This window comes from Acipenser ruthenus, chromosome 3, assembly GCF_902713425.1.
Source record: "Acipenser ruthenus chromosome 3, fAciRut3.2 maternal haplotype, whole genome shotgun sequence".
NCBI lineage: Eukaryota > Metazoa > Chordata > Actinopteri > Acipenseriformes > Acipenseridae > Acipenser > Acipenser ruthenus.
Window position 1 is genome coordinate 18073078 of NC_081191.1, and position 14671 is coordinate 18087748.

At 36.4% G+C, this 14671-nt stretch overlaps 1 protein-coding gene across 2 annotated transcripts in view; it reads left to right on the top strand.

Annotated features, from left to right (window-relative positions):
- The window catches only part of LOC117435555 (zinc finger protein ZFPM2-like), a 148406-nt gene that overhangs the window by 45710 nt on the left and 88025 nt on the right, over positions 1-14671 (top strand). For both annotated transcript variants that reach the window (XM_059012689.1, XM_034058840.3), the window contains one exon: positions 6453-6554. In XM_059012689.1, the coding sequence (XP_058868672.1) occupies positions 6453-6554 (102 nt within the window). The remainder of the gene's footprint in view (positions 1-6452; positions 6555-14671) is intronic.

Consider the following 14671-nt stretch of genomic DNA (forward strand, 5'->3'; position numbering starts at 1 on the left):
GAAAACGTTCACCTTTCTTTTAACAAGAGCAGCTGTTTGTGCCTTGGGTAGCCCTGGTGGTCTGAATGCATACGGAACGGTTTAACTGCTTTCTCAGCTACATTTACCTGACACTGTGTTTGTTTCACCATCTCCAATGCTGAGCTCATTTCGGTCGAGACTGTGCAAGTTGTGCTTTTATAAAGGGCTGGTCCTATAAAATGTAAAAAACGACATGAATTGTATTACTGAAGTGCTTTGTTATTGACAGTATTATCTCAATGTAGAAACAAAATTAATTTAGAAATATATCTGTATGTGTAATACAGAGTCAGCTGCATAAGCTTCAAGTTTCGTAAAAAAATAAACCTGTGGAATTTTCTGAGGGGGTAGTTTCGTTGGTCCTTTTTGTAAATACTAGATGTTTCTAAATGTATACAGATATTGTGTGTCTATGATATAGATAGCCAACTGTGGCGGCTCGTCATAAGAGGCTACGGAGGCTAAACTTACGTGTCATTTTGTAAAAGTAAAAAAAGCTTACTTACGTCATGGTTTCCAAGGTCTACTGTATTGCTATTGGCTAACATGTAGTCTCAAAATGGGTGTGTATTCCATCTGCAATCACCCTCTATCTGTCAAGTTTTACTGTACTGTATTGGCTACACAATGAAAGCTTGCAGCTAGCCCCTCCCATGCATAATCTTGACATGTCTGTTGACAGGCAGGTTACAGGTCACGTGTGGCTACTCCCTTAAGTTTGGATTTCCGTATACACGCACATAGTATATTTTTGATAACGTTGTAGTTTTTTTTTTTTTAATTCATACTCCACTTTCCTCTCTTTCAATTGGGGAAAAAAATAAAAATAAAAAATAGCAAGAAAGGTCGTCCAAAGCCGCTAAATTTGACCTTTTTTCTACAGGGAGAACCAAAACAAAATTGCCTTTTTAATTGCTCATGGTACAAAAAAACAAAATGGTTGACTGAGAGTATTTGCAGTTTGATTTCTCAAATCAACAACTTCATCTTCTACGGGCTGTAAAAAAAAAAAAAAAAATTCTACAAATGACAACACTCCAGAATGTTTTTGTTATATTCAGTTGTTGCCTTATGTGCAACATATACTATATTACTGTATTACATTTCTTATTAAAAAGTACCTTTTGAACCATGCAGCATTTTATTACGTATAATAAAAAGTACACACACACACACACACACATATATATATATATATATATAAATATAAAAAGCAGGTTTTGTTGTTTAGCCTCCCCACTTATTAAAGTCAGGAGCCTCTACTGATATCCAACATATGCTAACTGTTAACTGCACATTTATTTATACATTATCTTCTTATCTTATTCTTACCTGACAAGAGGCATTGTTTAATCTACTGGCTAATTATTTTGCAAAAACAGACAACGTCGCCTGGTTTCTTCCCTTTCTTGTAACATGCTCTTGATTAGGGCAGCCTCACAGACAAGTAAGATATAGGTAGGAAGACTGACCTGATTTAGTGATCTGGGAACCTGCTAAATCTGTCCCAAAGCTTTGCCCATTCATGTAAAAATATAAGACTGAAAACACAGTACTGTTCGGCTTAAAGATGAGAGATTATGAATATGTAAGAACACTTTCTTGAGTTAATGTTGGATGTTATGGTCAGGATCAGGTATTATATTATGCCTTGAATCGTTCTTCAATTAGAGATTCAGCTTGTTCTAACTCGTTTTAGCATAAGTCCGAGTGGTTTAAATTTCCCTCATCTATGCATAAGCAGTATGAATTAAAGGAATCACAATCCTGAATGTATTAAACGGTTTATGTATCTCAGATGAGTATGTTATTCTTTGTCAATAGAAAGGACCAGTGATTAACTAAACCCTCTCAATTCTCAGGAAATAGCATAATTAATAATTCTTGAGTTGAACATAGTTGAACACAGTCTCTCATTTCGTAGCCTTTATCTTTTCCAGTGGCTTCAAGAATAGTTCTCTTGTGTAAGGTTTTTCCAGTGAGCAGACGAGTGGCACTCTTGTTTCAGCTTAGCCGTGTATCTGTGTTTTAGTCACTCACAAAAATGGTTTTCTAAGGAAGGCCTAAAACCTCCATTAAAGTTTCAGCCTATAATAGGTATTAAAAAGCTACAGAAATACAAAGAGGTCCACCAATTTTCATAAACATATGAAGTTCTTATTAACTTTGATCAGAGTGCGGTGCAGTAGTAAAGCGGTTTAAAGGCCCAAAGGTCAGGGGGCCCTATTTTGAAGCAAGTTCAATGGCAAAGGCACATTTCCAGAGAGGAACAAAATAATTTAAACAGGATGAATATAGCAAGAAACTACTCAAAACGATCATCCTCCAGAACTTCAAAACACTCCTTAACTGCTCCTTCCTGTAACTAGATTGTTTCTTGTTTGATACGTTTTTTTAAGTGTTTCCAATTACAGTACAATTAAAATATCTAAAGCCCCAGCAATGGCTGGCTTCGGACGTTTCTGCACCCTCTCTTTTTCTTAGCATAGGCCTTAGTGCACTGCAGTCTGGGGGTCAGGAGAATCATTTCAGAAACTAATTTATTAAAACTTCAAATTTGAAAACTGAAATTTTGAAAAGCAATATGTTGCATGTACAGTATATAAACTTTGTACATTAGTCATGTATTTCAACTCATGCAAATATAAAGGTTTGAATGAGGTATGTGCTATTAAACCAGTGCACCAGTATACACTGTATGTATATTACATATATATGTCATATTTTATCATATACATATTTGAGGCACATATGGACATTCATATGGGTTATTTGAAACATGGTACTATCTAGTTGTATTTTAAGTGGATTTGCTCAGCATTTCTTGAAATCATTTTCCATTAAATTAGAACTAAAAGGGCCCAGGATGTTGGGCATTGATGAATTATTGGATAGACTACCACTAACATAATAGTTTTCAATATTTAAGGTTACACAGTAATTATCCCTCAAATGGGGTTGGAGCATAGAAGAGAGGGCAAATGATGAAGCTAAAGACTGCATGAGGGAGAATTGCTGTACAGCATCCTTAATGCAATACAACAGTAATCAATGTTACCTTGAAAGTGAGTTCTATACCTTATTACTCAGTAGCCTTCTGTGTTTAGAATGATAATGGTGGAATTAATACAATGTTATAGCTGAGAATATGGAAAATGCTAATTTGGGAGGCGATAAGATAAAATGAGACAACTCTTTAGCTCAAATTAACTCAGTAGAGGAAATGAATCGCTAATGTTTGTTAAATATGACAGTCTAGCCCAGCCAAACCAACTTGCTACAAGTATGAATTAGATTACCCTTTGTCCAGTAGGAAGATTACCCAGACTGGCCTTGCAAATGCGTGCCCTGGAGGGATCACCTTCATAGAGGCTAATGGAGAAGTAGCCTCCTTGAAGGTCCAAACCAGTACTAACTGTTTTGAATATTTTGGAGATTTTAAAATAAGGACAGTTTACTACTGAAGGCAAAGGAGGCTACAAATTAATTTCAGTTACCAAAGCCAGACTCAAACCCTAGAAGGCAAAGGAGGCTACAAATTAATTTCAGTTACCAAAGCCAGACTCAAACCCTAGCTGTCAGTGGCATTTGATCAACACACACAGACCGCCACCATCACTTAAAAAGGGAAGGTGCTTTTTGTATTTGTTTCCTCAGGAAAGTACGAGTCCAGTAAAAACACCGTAGCTATGTCATCTTCTCCTTCACAGAGTGCCAAATCTCAATAAATTACTGCTTACTTGTTTGTTAGGATTAGGCCACTGAGGTCCTTAAATTCAAATCTATTATAATGACATTTAAGGTGGAGACCATGCTAAAAGGAAGAAAACGCCAATATGACTTTGTTTCTACCTTGCTGGAGGAGTTGCTTGTGTAAACCGCCTATAAGCTTATTGACCTGAATGCGTAGCTCCATGTTCTATTCAGATTTGGCTGGAGAACAGACGCTGATAGAACATTGATAGGGCTGATAGTAGCAGCTCGCGGATTTGTTTTACATCAAATCAGCCCCCCTTCCACCCCCCTTGGATGGACATTATCTCTCCTCTAGGCCATCTCCTGAGGTCTTGGGTCACTCAAGTGAAGGATCAATGCTGAAATACACAAATACACTGTTGTATTTAACATTTTTATACTGATAAACGTACCCATATTACCTGTAAAGGTTGGATTTGATATTAATCTAGGCATCTTTTTTCTTGTAAAAAAAAACAAACACACATTTATTCCCACCTGACACTCTCTAGTATATTGTCTTGTTTTGTTTTTTTTCCCTCCAATTTGCAGCAGGTTGTATCTCAGTGGAGTTACATTTTTGTTTTTTGTTTTTTTAACATTGCGACAAGGTAGCCGAGCAGGCCCAGATGGTATCAGCAGGGACAGAGGCTGTGTGGTCCAGTGGTTAAAGAAAAGGGCTTGTAACCAGGTGGTCCCCGGTTCAAATCCCACCTCAGCCACTGACTCATTGTGTGACCCTGAGCAAGTCACTTAACCTCCTTGTGCTCCATCTTTCTGGTGAGATGTAGTTGTAAGTGACTCTGCAGCTGATGCATAGTTCACACACCCTAGTCTCTGTAAGTTGCCTTGGATAAAGGTGTCTGTTAAATAAACAAACTAATAAATAAATAAACAGAGACTCCGAGAGAAGGAAAGTGCAGTTTAAGCACTGGTGCACACTTTAGTAAACAAAAATACAAAACAAAAAGGCACAAACAAACATTTAAACAAAATACAAAGCTGTTCAGAGGCTTCACTGAACTATAGATACACACACAAATAAATAATAAAATATTTTATTTTACTTTACACCACCACCAAACAAACAATTTCTCCCCCTTTTTATCCCATGTGGCTGGAGCCTAATTACATCAATTATTCAATAAGGCTCCAGCCACATTCTCACATGTTTTTGGCAGGGATAGGAAATTAACCCCATCCCTGCCAACCACCATCAAAACACCAAAACAATATTATTTACAGAATGTATAAACCAAAATTATACAGAGAAGGAGAGAAATGGTTATATGTGTACTTTAAAATTGTGTTGCTCAAATAAGGTTCTGTGGAGTAAGTTTAAAAAGGCATGCTTGGGTCATTGTGACCTCTAATTCTTTAAATAGGACAATGCCTCAGACTTCCTTTCATTTTCTAGCATGATAGCGAGGGGTTCTCAAACCTTCTTGGCTGAAGGCCCACCATGACATTAGGCATCCTGACTGAGAGCCCCCACCCAAAGAATCCATAGAAATGGAGTACCTTACTTTCATTGCAAACAACACGTTGAAAGAATGAAAGAAAATGAATAAAAGTAATACTCAGTGTCATATTTCTGAAGTTTAGTTTTTTATATCTTTAGTGAGGGAGTTTTTTTTTTTTTTTACTACTGTTTTCATTATGTTCAGTGTCATTACTCAGACATTTGAGAAACCGCTCCATAATTACTGAATTCAGTTGCACACTGTCTGATATGCAGCATAAACCGCACTGTAAAGGTAAGAGGGAGAGGTATGGTTCAGGGGGAAGAAAATAAATCAAGAACTTCTACAGAAAAAAAGTACATTGGTAGAAATCCTGCAATTATTTATTTATTACAAATAATGTTATAATTAAAAAGTGCATTAATATACTGTAGTGTTATTAACAATTATCCCCTTTTGTTGCATAATGGTACATTCTGTTAGGCACAAGCTGATGTCAATGTTACGTTCAAAGTTTTATAAGTTTGTTTCCGGTCATCAGCACAGTTTTATCAATATTAAACACATTATATAAATGGTTTGCATAAAGCTAAGGTCATAATTCAATTAATTTTAGGCACTGTAGAGAACTATAAATGCATGCAATACTCAGAACAGATCTGGATACATTTTAATTTTGATTTATTATGGATAATGTGTCAAAATAAATATGTGTATTGCATGGATTTACATTTTCCTTCAATGCCTTTTCCCTGTTTAAAGGGAATTGAATTGGGCCATATGACCCTTTTTTTAGTTTACATTTTTTTGGTGTCATGGGTCACTATAGTAATTGACAAAAGATTATCCTGTTGCTGTATAGATTTGTAAATCAGATGTTGTTAAAACAAAGCTGAGTGTAAACCCTTTGAAGAAGATATTACAGAGGTGTTGTATTCTTGTTTCTAAGACACATGTCCCAGTGACTATTAAATGAATTACATAGTGAAACCTGAAATAACCAAAGAGACTGAACATTTGTGGCTGCTGATTCATATACAGTTGTTCAACATTTTAATTTGTTTAAACAGGTCCTCCATGTAAACGAGGCCTTGTTCTCAACGGGTAAATCTCCTGGTTAAACAAACAAACCAACCTGTATTTTAACCAACCTGCATTATCCTTGTTGGACATTTACTGGCTGACCATGAGTTTGAAAGTCTGGATCTTGAATACCGCTTTCTTTTTTTCCAGGTGATGAAGACTGCAGTCAGGGAGCAATGGAGTCAGATGGCGATGGGCAGTCTGAGAAAACTGTGCAGCCCACTTTGGATACTGAGGATTGGGATGGCCCAGGTAGGACCTATAATTAATGGAATATTAGAAGAGTTTTTTTTTTTTTTTTTTTTTACCCCTCAGGAATGGTGCACATAATTATTTCTGTATAACTATATGAATATAGTGTCACTCACTTGCCTGGTTGGGTGTGGCAGATTATTCAGTTATATAGGTAACATCTTTTTAAAAATATGGAAACTGATGGAAACTAAAGCCACTAAAATGAGTATTGCAGGGTTGCTATTATAAATATGTGTTGATATTTAGCTCTTATCAATTCAATGTACCATTGCAAAGCAGCTACAGTAGTCATTGCATTTTGTTTATTTTATTTTTTGTAATTTTTAAGAATACCTCAATTCAATGGAGTATGCCTTTAGTGAAATAACCTTTAACTTTGGTTAAATAACCTAAGTTCCAAACTAAACAGATAAATATTATTCATGTACTTTGAATACACTGATTAAAAGAATCGGCCAGTGGTCTCGTTCCTCAATCCACTTAGACCATTCTTCAATTCAAGTGCATGAACATGTATGTATACATTTCCAATTGAAGTTATATGGATATGACTTTTTACACAATATAGATAGAAGTTGACACCTGACAAACAACTTTATTTAAACAGATAAAGTAGGTTGTTGACTTTACTTTGCTCTGTCACTTCAATTGATATCAGAGACTATCAGATTTCTGGTGAAATCATTCTGCTCCCAAGCTACTCATGACCATTTAGCCCATTAGTCAGCTACCTACAATCCCTTGTCAGGAACCTATTATGACATGTTTTAAATTAATACATCAGGGATCTTGGGAATACAGAACTGTCTCAATAATAATAGGGCATCTTCAGATATCCTTGACAATCTGGGAGCTTCAAAAGTGTAATCTGCAGAGTCTGGAAGCATGATTTTAAAGAAAAAGATCAACATGGGGGGCACACACTGACGAAGACCAACATATTTGTCTGCTTGACTTTTTGTAAGTTTTATCTCCTTTAATGTCCAAGACCATGGGTTCCCAAACTGTGGGAAACAACATTCTATGTATTTTTATGTACATATAATAACAAAAAGCAACAATAAAATACTGATGAAGAAAAAATACGATTCTCGAAGAGAAGCTTTTATAATTTCAGCGTTTCGTTATTAGGCTCAGTTCTAATCAGACCCCTGTATTTTTCTACTTGCCAAGCAATATCACAGTTCACAAAAAGGAAAAAAAAAAAACGTGTGAGTAATCACAACTGGAAATGAGAAGCAGCTCATAACTATAATGCTCTGAGTGACAGCAGACGGCTACAAACTGCCTCCATACATCATTTTCTTATGAGTAAATGCATCTTTGTAAATGCATCTTTATTTTATTATTTATTTTTTTCTCAATTTGAGGGTGGGAAATTTGGTCTGCGTCTTAAATTTGACAGAATAAGGTATTAATAAGGTATTAAGGTAATAAGCAGAAACAGTCTAGGGCACTCATTCCAGAGGTTCATCAATAAGATTAAACATTCAGTCATGACTTTCAAAGCATTCACTCCAGTCTTTAATTAACTCCCATTTTTTAATTATACAAATCTAGAAACAACTAAGAAACATGTCAAGTCTTTTAAGCACTTTCACATTTTTTGTTTCTCAGTTCTCTAAGTGCCTGGCCAGTAGGGGCCACTGGAGTGCGGTGAGGGAGACACAGTCCTTAATGATTTTGCCTCCCAAATATGCGGGAGCACCAAGGCCGTTGCAGAGCTCCTCTTGGGATTCCCAGCCTAAACTGTCTCCAGTTTCCAAATCAAACACCTTCACTTTCTAGTGCGTGCCTCTCTTTGCAGAATAGACTACTTCATCTCAAAGCCATAAACCATAACTGGAAGACAGAACAGACACTAAAATGCACTCATTGCTGTAAAGGAAATATTTAATTATCCAAATGGGTCCAAGGTTAAATTATTTTACTGAGAATTGCACCACACAGCATATCAGCTTGAACATATTCTGTGGACCCAACAGAGAGAGCTTAAAATAAAGTTGTATTTATCGTTTCTTCCTGAAGAAACTCATTTTAACATGCAGATTTTTTTTCTTCAAAGGGTTTAAAAATAAAGTTTTATCTTATATTTTCTACTTAATAGTCACTTCCTCAAAGAGATGGATAAAGCATCTGTGGTGATAGTAACACAGCAATTACTGTTCAGCGTCAACTGTTCCATTGCTGAACACACAAAATATGATTCCTTAAGTGCACATGACCTCAAGAATATATTGCAGGTATATTCATTTAGAAAGCAGATTTGGGCAAGTTGTGTTGGAAGCCCCCCAGGGAGTGTATTTTATACTGACAGTGAATCAGTGTTATCAGTGCTATCAGATAATGCATTTATCATTAAATTTCACATTTGCATTTAAATCTTTGGAAGGAAATGAGTATTGCTGGGAAAAGATAAGAGCTTTGGACGACTGCAATAAACCATCACTGTGATCAGTCAGAAAATAAGGCTGAGGGGGTCAGTGCAGAACTATACGGCGATGACAAAAAAAGATGCATCATATTTAAGTCTTTAGGAAAAAATCCAAGCTTAAAAATGCTGCTTTATAAAACATTCTATGAAGACCAGTGTTTTATATCTTTTATTTATTTGTCTACACAAGTCCTCCAAAAGTCACATGTTAGAACACAATTTTAATTCAACAAAATAACATATTTATTTATTTATTTATTTATTTATTTATTTATTTATTTTATTAATTTGGGAGAAAAAAAGACTTTTGTGCATAGTTTTGACTTTGCTAAGCCCACCAACAAACTTATCCCAGCCACACATTACAGTATAATTATACATACTTCTTAAACCAATAACAAAGTCTATTTGAACTGGTACACAATTCATGATAATCGATATGCATGTGATTACATTAGGGTTTTGTTGTGGTACACTTTACAGTTGGTATTCCAGGTTTTTTACTAGATATATTTGAATGGAGCAACTTAAGTGTCAAAAAATGTAAACTGGATCTCGGGACAGGTACAGGTAATGATGAAAATATGTGCTCCTGCTCGCTTGTGTTTTGTGCAACTTGATATGGGTACGAACTTTCACAGTTATTTTAACTAATGTATTCATCTTCTTGTTTAGATTCACTTGTGTATAATTTTCAGTTTCTATCATCATATCCTGTTGACGTTTTAAAACGTGTTCATCCGTCACACCATTGCTGCAGTGGGACAGTGGGAATGAACTGGCGACCCTCCCAAGAGAGCTTCTTATACATCATTAAAAAGATCGATTCCACTAGATGGTTGGATTTCTTTAGCTCATATCCTAAAACCTTGCATGCAGAAATTTGCAGTGTCGGTAATGACAGTGCATCATGGGACACTGCCTGTTACACCTGCTTAGAAAAACTAATATTACTGTCAACCATTTTTTGCATGTTCATTTACCACTGTTTAGTTCTTACTTTAACCTGCTATCTAGAGGTAAACTACACTTGCTGTAATTTCTAGTTTGCCAGAGTGGGGGGGGGGTCAAACTTTCTAGAGGGGAGTGGTGAGTGTACTAATAATACAGTAAGTATAGCAATAAGTCTAAATGTTTTCTTATTTTTTTTATTTATTTTTAGTTTTCCTATGATAGTCTGGAAAACTGTGCTTAATAACCCAGAGACCCAATGACGGGTGATTTTTGTGTTTGAGAATCAGGGACAGTTCTCTTCCTGCCACATTGTACTCTCGTTCAGTACATAATTAATTGGTTTGTGGTGCGTGAAAATAGATAGATCGATTCTGCAGGTGCTTCATTGTCTAAAAACCCCAAAGTTCGGAGCTATGAAGAAAGTTACTTGGAAATTGGATTTACCTTTGTTGGCACTACAGATGAACCTCGTCCTCAGTGTGCCTTCTGTGGTGATGTGTGTTTTTAAAAGTTTGTAGCAGCTTCTGTAATATTTTGATGGGGCATGATTCAGAACCCCTCTGTGAAGAATGGCTTGCAGTGGTGAGGTGTGGTCACAGACCAGAAACACCGACTCAGGAAGTACGGGTGAGAGCTGAAACGCTACGGCGTTCAGCTGATTTTATTAAATAATAAAAGAAAACAAAAGATTTAAACAAACAACAAAACACAAAACAAAAAGGCGCGTTGGCCAAACAAATAGAAACAAATATATTTAAATATAGCAATTGTTCTTAACTGTTTTCTCTCTCCTCGCTCTCTCTGCTCCCAGTACTCTCCTCTGTACACTCTTCCCCGCAGCACGGACAGCTGCAGGTTCTTATACTCTGGCCGAGGGGTTAACTAGCTGTTAATTATCTTATTACCCCTCGGCCACAGTCTGCACGAGTTTAGTAAGGATGCATGACTGTCAGCTAGTTAAATAATCAGTAGCTGATCAAACACGCATCCTCACGAGGTTTTTAATTTATAAAAACAAACAACAACTATGTGGCGCTTTGAACTGCGCCGCAAACAAAAATACAAATAATAATAAATATATATATAGGGGCAGGACACTCCGCCACACCCTCTTTTCATCCAGAGCATTGCCTTTGAAAAATCTGCAAATTCCAAAATAGAACCAAAATAGTTTCAACAAAGGAAAAGGAGGACCATTGATAATTTTCCTAGTGCTTTAAAGATGTAAGATGATATATTTTAAAACCTTGGATAACACACCTATAATTATTAAAGGAAAAGATTATCATTTTTCCCTAAACAAATGTTTAATACTACTCAGTGCCATTTCTGTTTTTATAGAAAATGGAATCACTTGTACAGTAAGTGCAGTGTATGGGTGGAGAGAATGACGGAAATAATCTCACAGGTGGTACATTAGTAGTTTTATTGTGCATTCTGTGTTAAACGGAATGTGTTGTGTTCTCCTGTCAGAGTCTAATAATTATAAATAATCTAGCAGTAAAAACAGCTGAGTGTCAGATTGAAGTTTATGGCACATCTTAATCTGAGCCAAGTGTAGAAATCTGTTTGCAAAGCTAGTTCATCTTTCCTGTAGCTCTGCTATGCTTACATTTTAAAACTGATGTTAAGCTTTGAGAACCAGCAATAATACTAGGTCTCATCTTTCCTTAAAGCTGTGTACCTAAAAAAAGACATAGGAAAAAAAAAAATAGCTTGAAAAAATATTGCATGTTACTTTGTAATTCTCTCCTGTACAAACTTAATGAGACTTTTTGACACATGCCAAGTTCCTCATCGCAACAGAAAATTGAAATTTTATCCAAAAGTCCATTAAGCCAGGGTGTTGTAAGAAAGGAGGGGACTGCTGAAATGAGTTAAAGAGACAAACGAAGCGTACAGATGCAGATTAATCTTCAGAAGATGAGGGTGTGAAAGGGATTTAATGGTAGGATGGATTAGAGAAATCCTTGTAACAATGTTAAATAATTATGGCTCCAGCCGAGATCAAAGCAGCATTGATTGAACCCCTCAAGCCTTTAGCACGGAGTCTTGGAAAGCAAAGATTGGTAAACTAGTACTGAAACCATTCTGGCTGCACAAGTTAAATTGGATTGGAAGTATAAGGATGTAGGACGAACACTTCAGAAAGGTTTTTAAGGCTTTTATTACTGGAAATGTAGCCAGAGATACTTTTGAAAGGTTTGATAACGCTGACTTATGACAATATCGTAAGTACAGTACATGCTGGCTCTGGGATGGTAGATTCCTAAGCGTTTTTACAAGATGCATTTTTCAAAGTATTGATATTCAGCACCAACTTTTAATGGTATACTTTAATTGGTATACTTTTTTTCTTCTTCAAATTAAGAACTTTGGCTAAAAATGTTGCTTTTCAAAAGGAAACCATGTTTGTTTATAGTACATGTCCATAATGTTTTCATCCCTTTTGATTAATCTTTTATGTATTTCATAGTTGTTGAAGTTTAATTGCAATTTTAGAAATCCATGGTAATTTTTTCTTCCAGGGTAAAATTACTGTATCTGTTCGATGCACCTGCTATTTAGAACCCATTTCACAGAATGACCTGTAATGTGTTAAATGTCCAGCAGGTTATGTGGGTGCATATAGACGTTTGTATCTTGGTGGGATAACCCACGAAGCACCAGTTGTGCTTTAGGGTTATTAACACTAGAACCGCCATGCAGGTCAGTTTGACCCATTTTGCATTTAAAATGTTAATTACTCTTCTGTATGTGTGTGTCCGTTTTTGACTTTTCCTAAATATATGAATTAAATATCCTGACTGCGTCTGATAGCCAGAATGGCAAAAATGATAGAGTTATAAACAGTTCTACCTAGAACTGCCATGTGGGTCAATGTGACCCATGCATTACAATACATGTCTTTTTTTTAATATAATGTAAGATATTCAATTTTTTTTGTAAATGCAGCAAACAAGACACGCCTCCTCCTCCAAGCCTTTCTTTGTTTGTAGACTGAGACAGAGATTGCTATGATTGTGGATTTGTCACGATGCCAACTCAGTGAAAGCCTAGTTGCTTATTTTTCAATGTACCTGGAGACAACAATCCTTCATTTTGTTCCACAAATGCAACTGGTAATATATCAGAAGGAAATATTTAATTAATTTTTGATTGGAATATGGCAAGCTGCACTCAGATGCACACAGCAAACTGAAATGACAGGTAGGATAACAACTTATGTGTCTGATATGAAATGTATGTTATATATTCTTTTTTATATATTATTTTTACAAAAAAATATTTTGGTTTTACAGGTTTGTATGTACCAGTTTACACAATAGTGTTCAATGGAACTGCATCTGTGTTTCCAACACAGCTCCTGGATGCAGGCACAGTCAGCTGGCAGACGCGTACGCTCCTCCATAGAGTAAATGCAACCGTCATACCGGAAGTAGTGTTATATTTTCTTTTTATGTAGTATTAGAAACAACGATTTCAGTTTTATAGTTTTGTGTGTATACATACCCGTTTACACCTGTACACAGGTATATGTAAATACCCGTTTCTTCTGTTTGTAGTTGTGCTGTATATGCGCTCATTTTAAAAATAAAGCCTTTTATGTTTAATTTCCATTTAAATACAGTGTTTCTGCGATGCAAATGTTAGATATGATGTTCATGAATTTTAATTTAGTAGTCGCCAATTATTTTATTATTTTATTCCAATTTGGCTTATCCAATTATTTTTAGGCTCAGCTCACCGCTACCACCCCCGCACTGACTCGGGAGCAGCAAAGACGAACACACGCTGTCCTCTGAAGCGTGTGCCATCAGCCGACCGCTTCTTTTCACACTGCAGACTCACCGTGCAGCCGCCTCAGAGCTACAGCATTGGAGGGCAGCGCAGCTCTGGGCAGCTTAAAGGCAAGCCCGCAGGCACCCGGCCAGACTACAGGGGTCGCTGGTGCGCGGCGAGCCGAGGACACCCTGGCCGACCTAGGCCCCCCCCCCGGGTCTTTGTTTGGTACTATGTTAAGTACAGGGATGTATCTTCCCATTATTTTTGTGGAAGCAACATACAGCCCCCACACCCCCTTAAAACAATGTGGTTGGATTTTTTTATAAATATGCTTTTTTTTTTTCCGTTTTTCTATGTAAAAGCTCCATACAGTTAAGTGAGTGGTGGAGTAAATATAGCATTGCATTTTTGCACCCCTACCAGCTTCCTGTTAAGATGCCACTGGTTGCACTGTAATTAAACACACAATGTGTTGTATTTTGTGTACATATTATTATACTTCTTTTTAGTCAGTAGCACCTTTTTACACTATAACCGCATTACTGTAGATGTATAGTTATAATTTAACCGCTTGCTTCATTACAGTAAAATGAAAATCTCCCAATTAAAATAAAATTATTTATTAAAAATGCATATCATTGACAGCAAGGTTAGGGGAGAATGGCACCTTGTCTCTGAGGAAGATCACTGTCTATTGTGTGAAATGATACATATAAAACTGTTTAATGTAAATATACCCTGTGGGTTTCGGAAACCTTTGCATTTTACATGATACAAAACAAAGCATAGGGTTAGCTTGAGGCTTCCATTTCATGTGTGTGTGTGGGTAGGGGGGGCTTGACACACCCCCCCCCCCCCTCCCCATACATACAAATTTAGAAAAGGAATAAAAAAGAAAAGGACAGTGAAAAACATCCAAGCACTCAGCCCTTCTTATCAC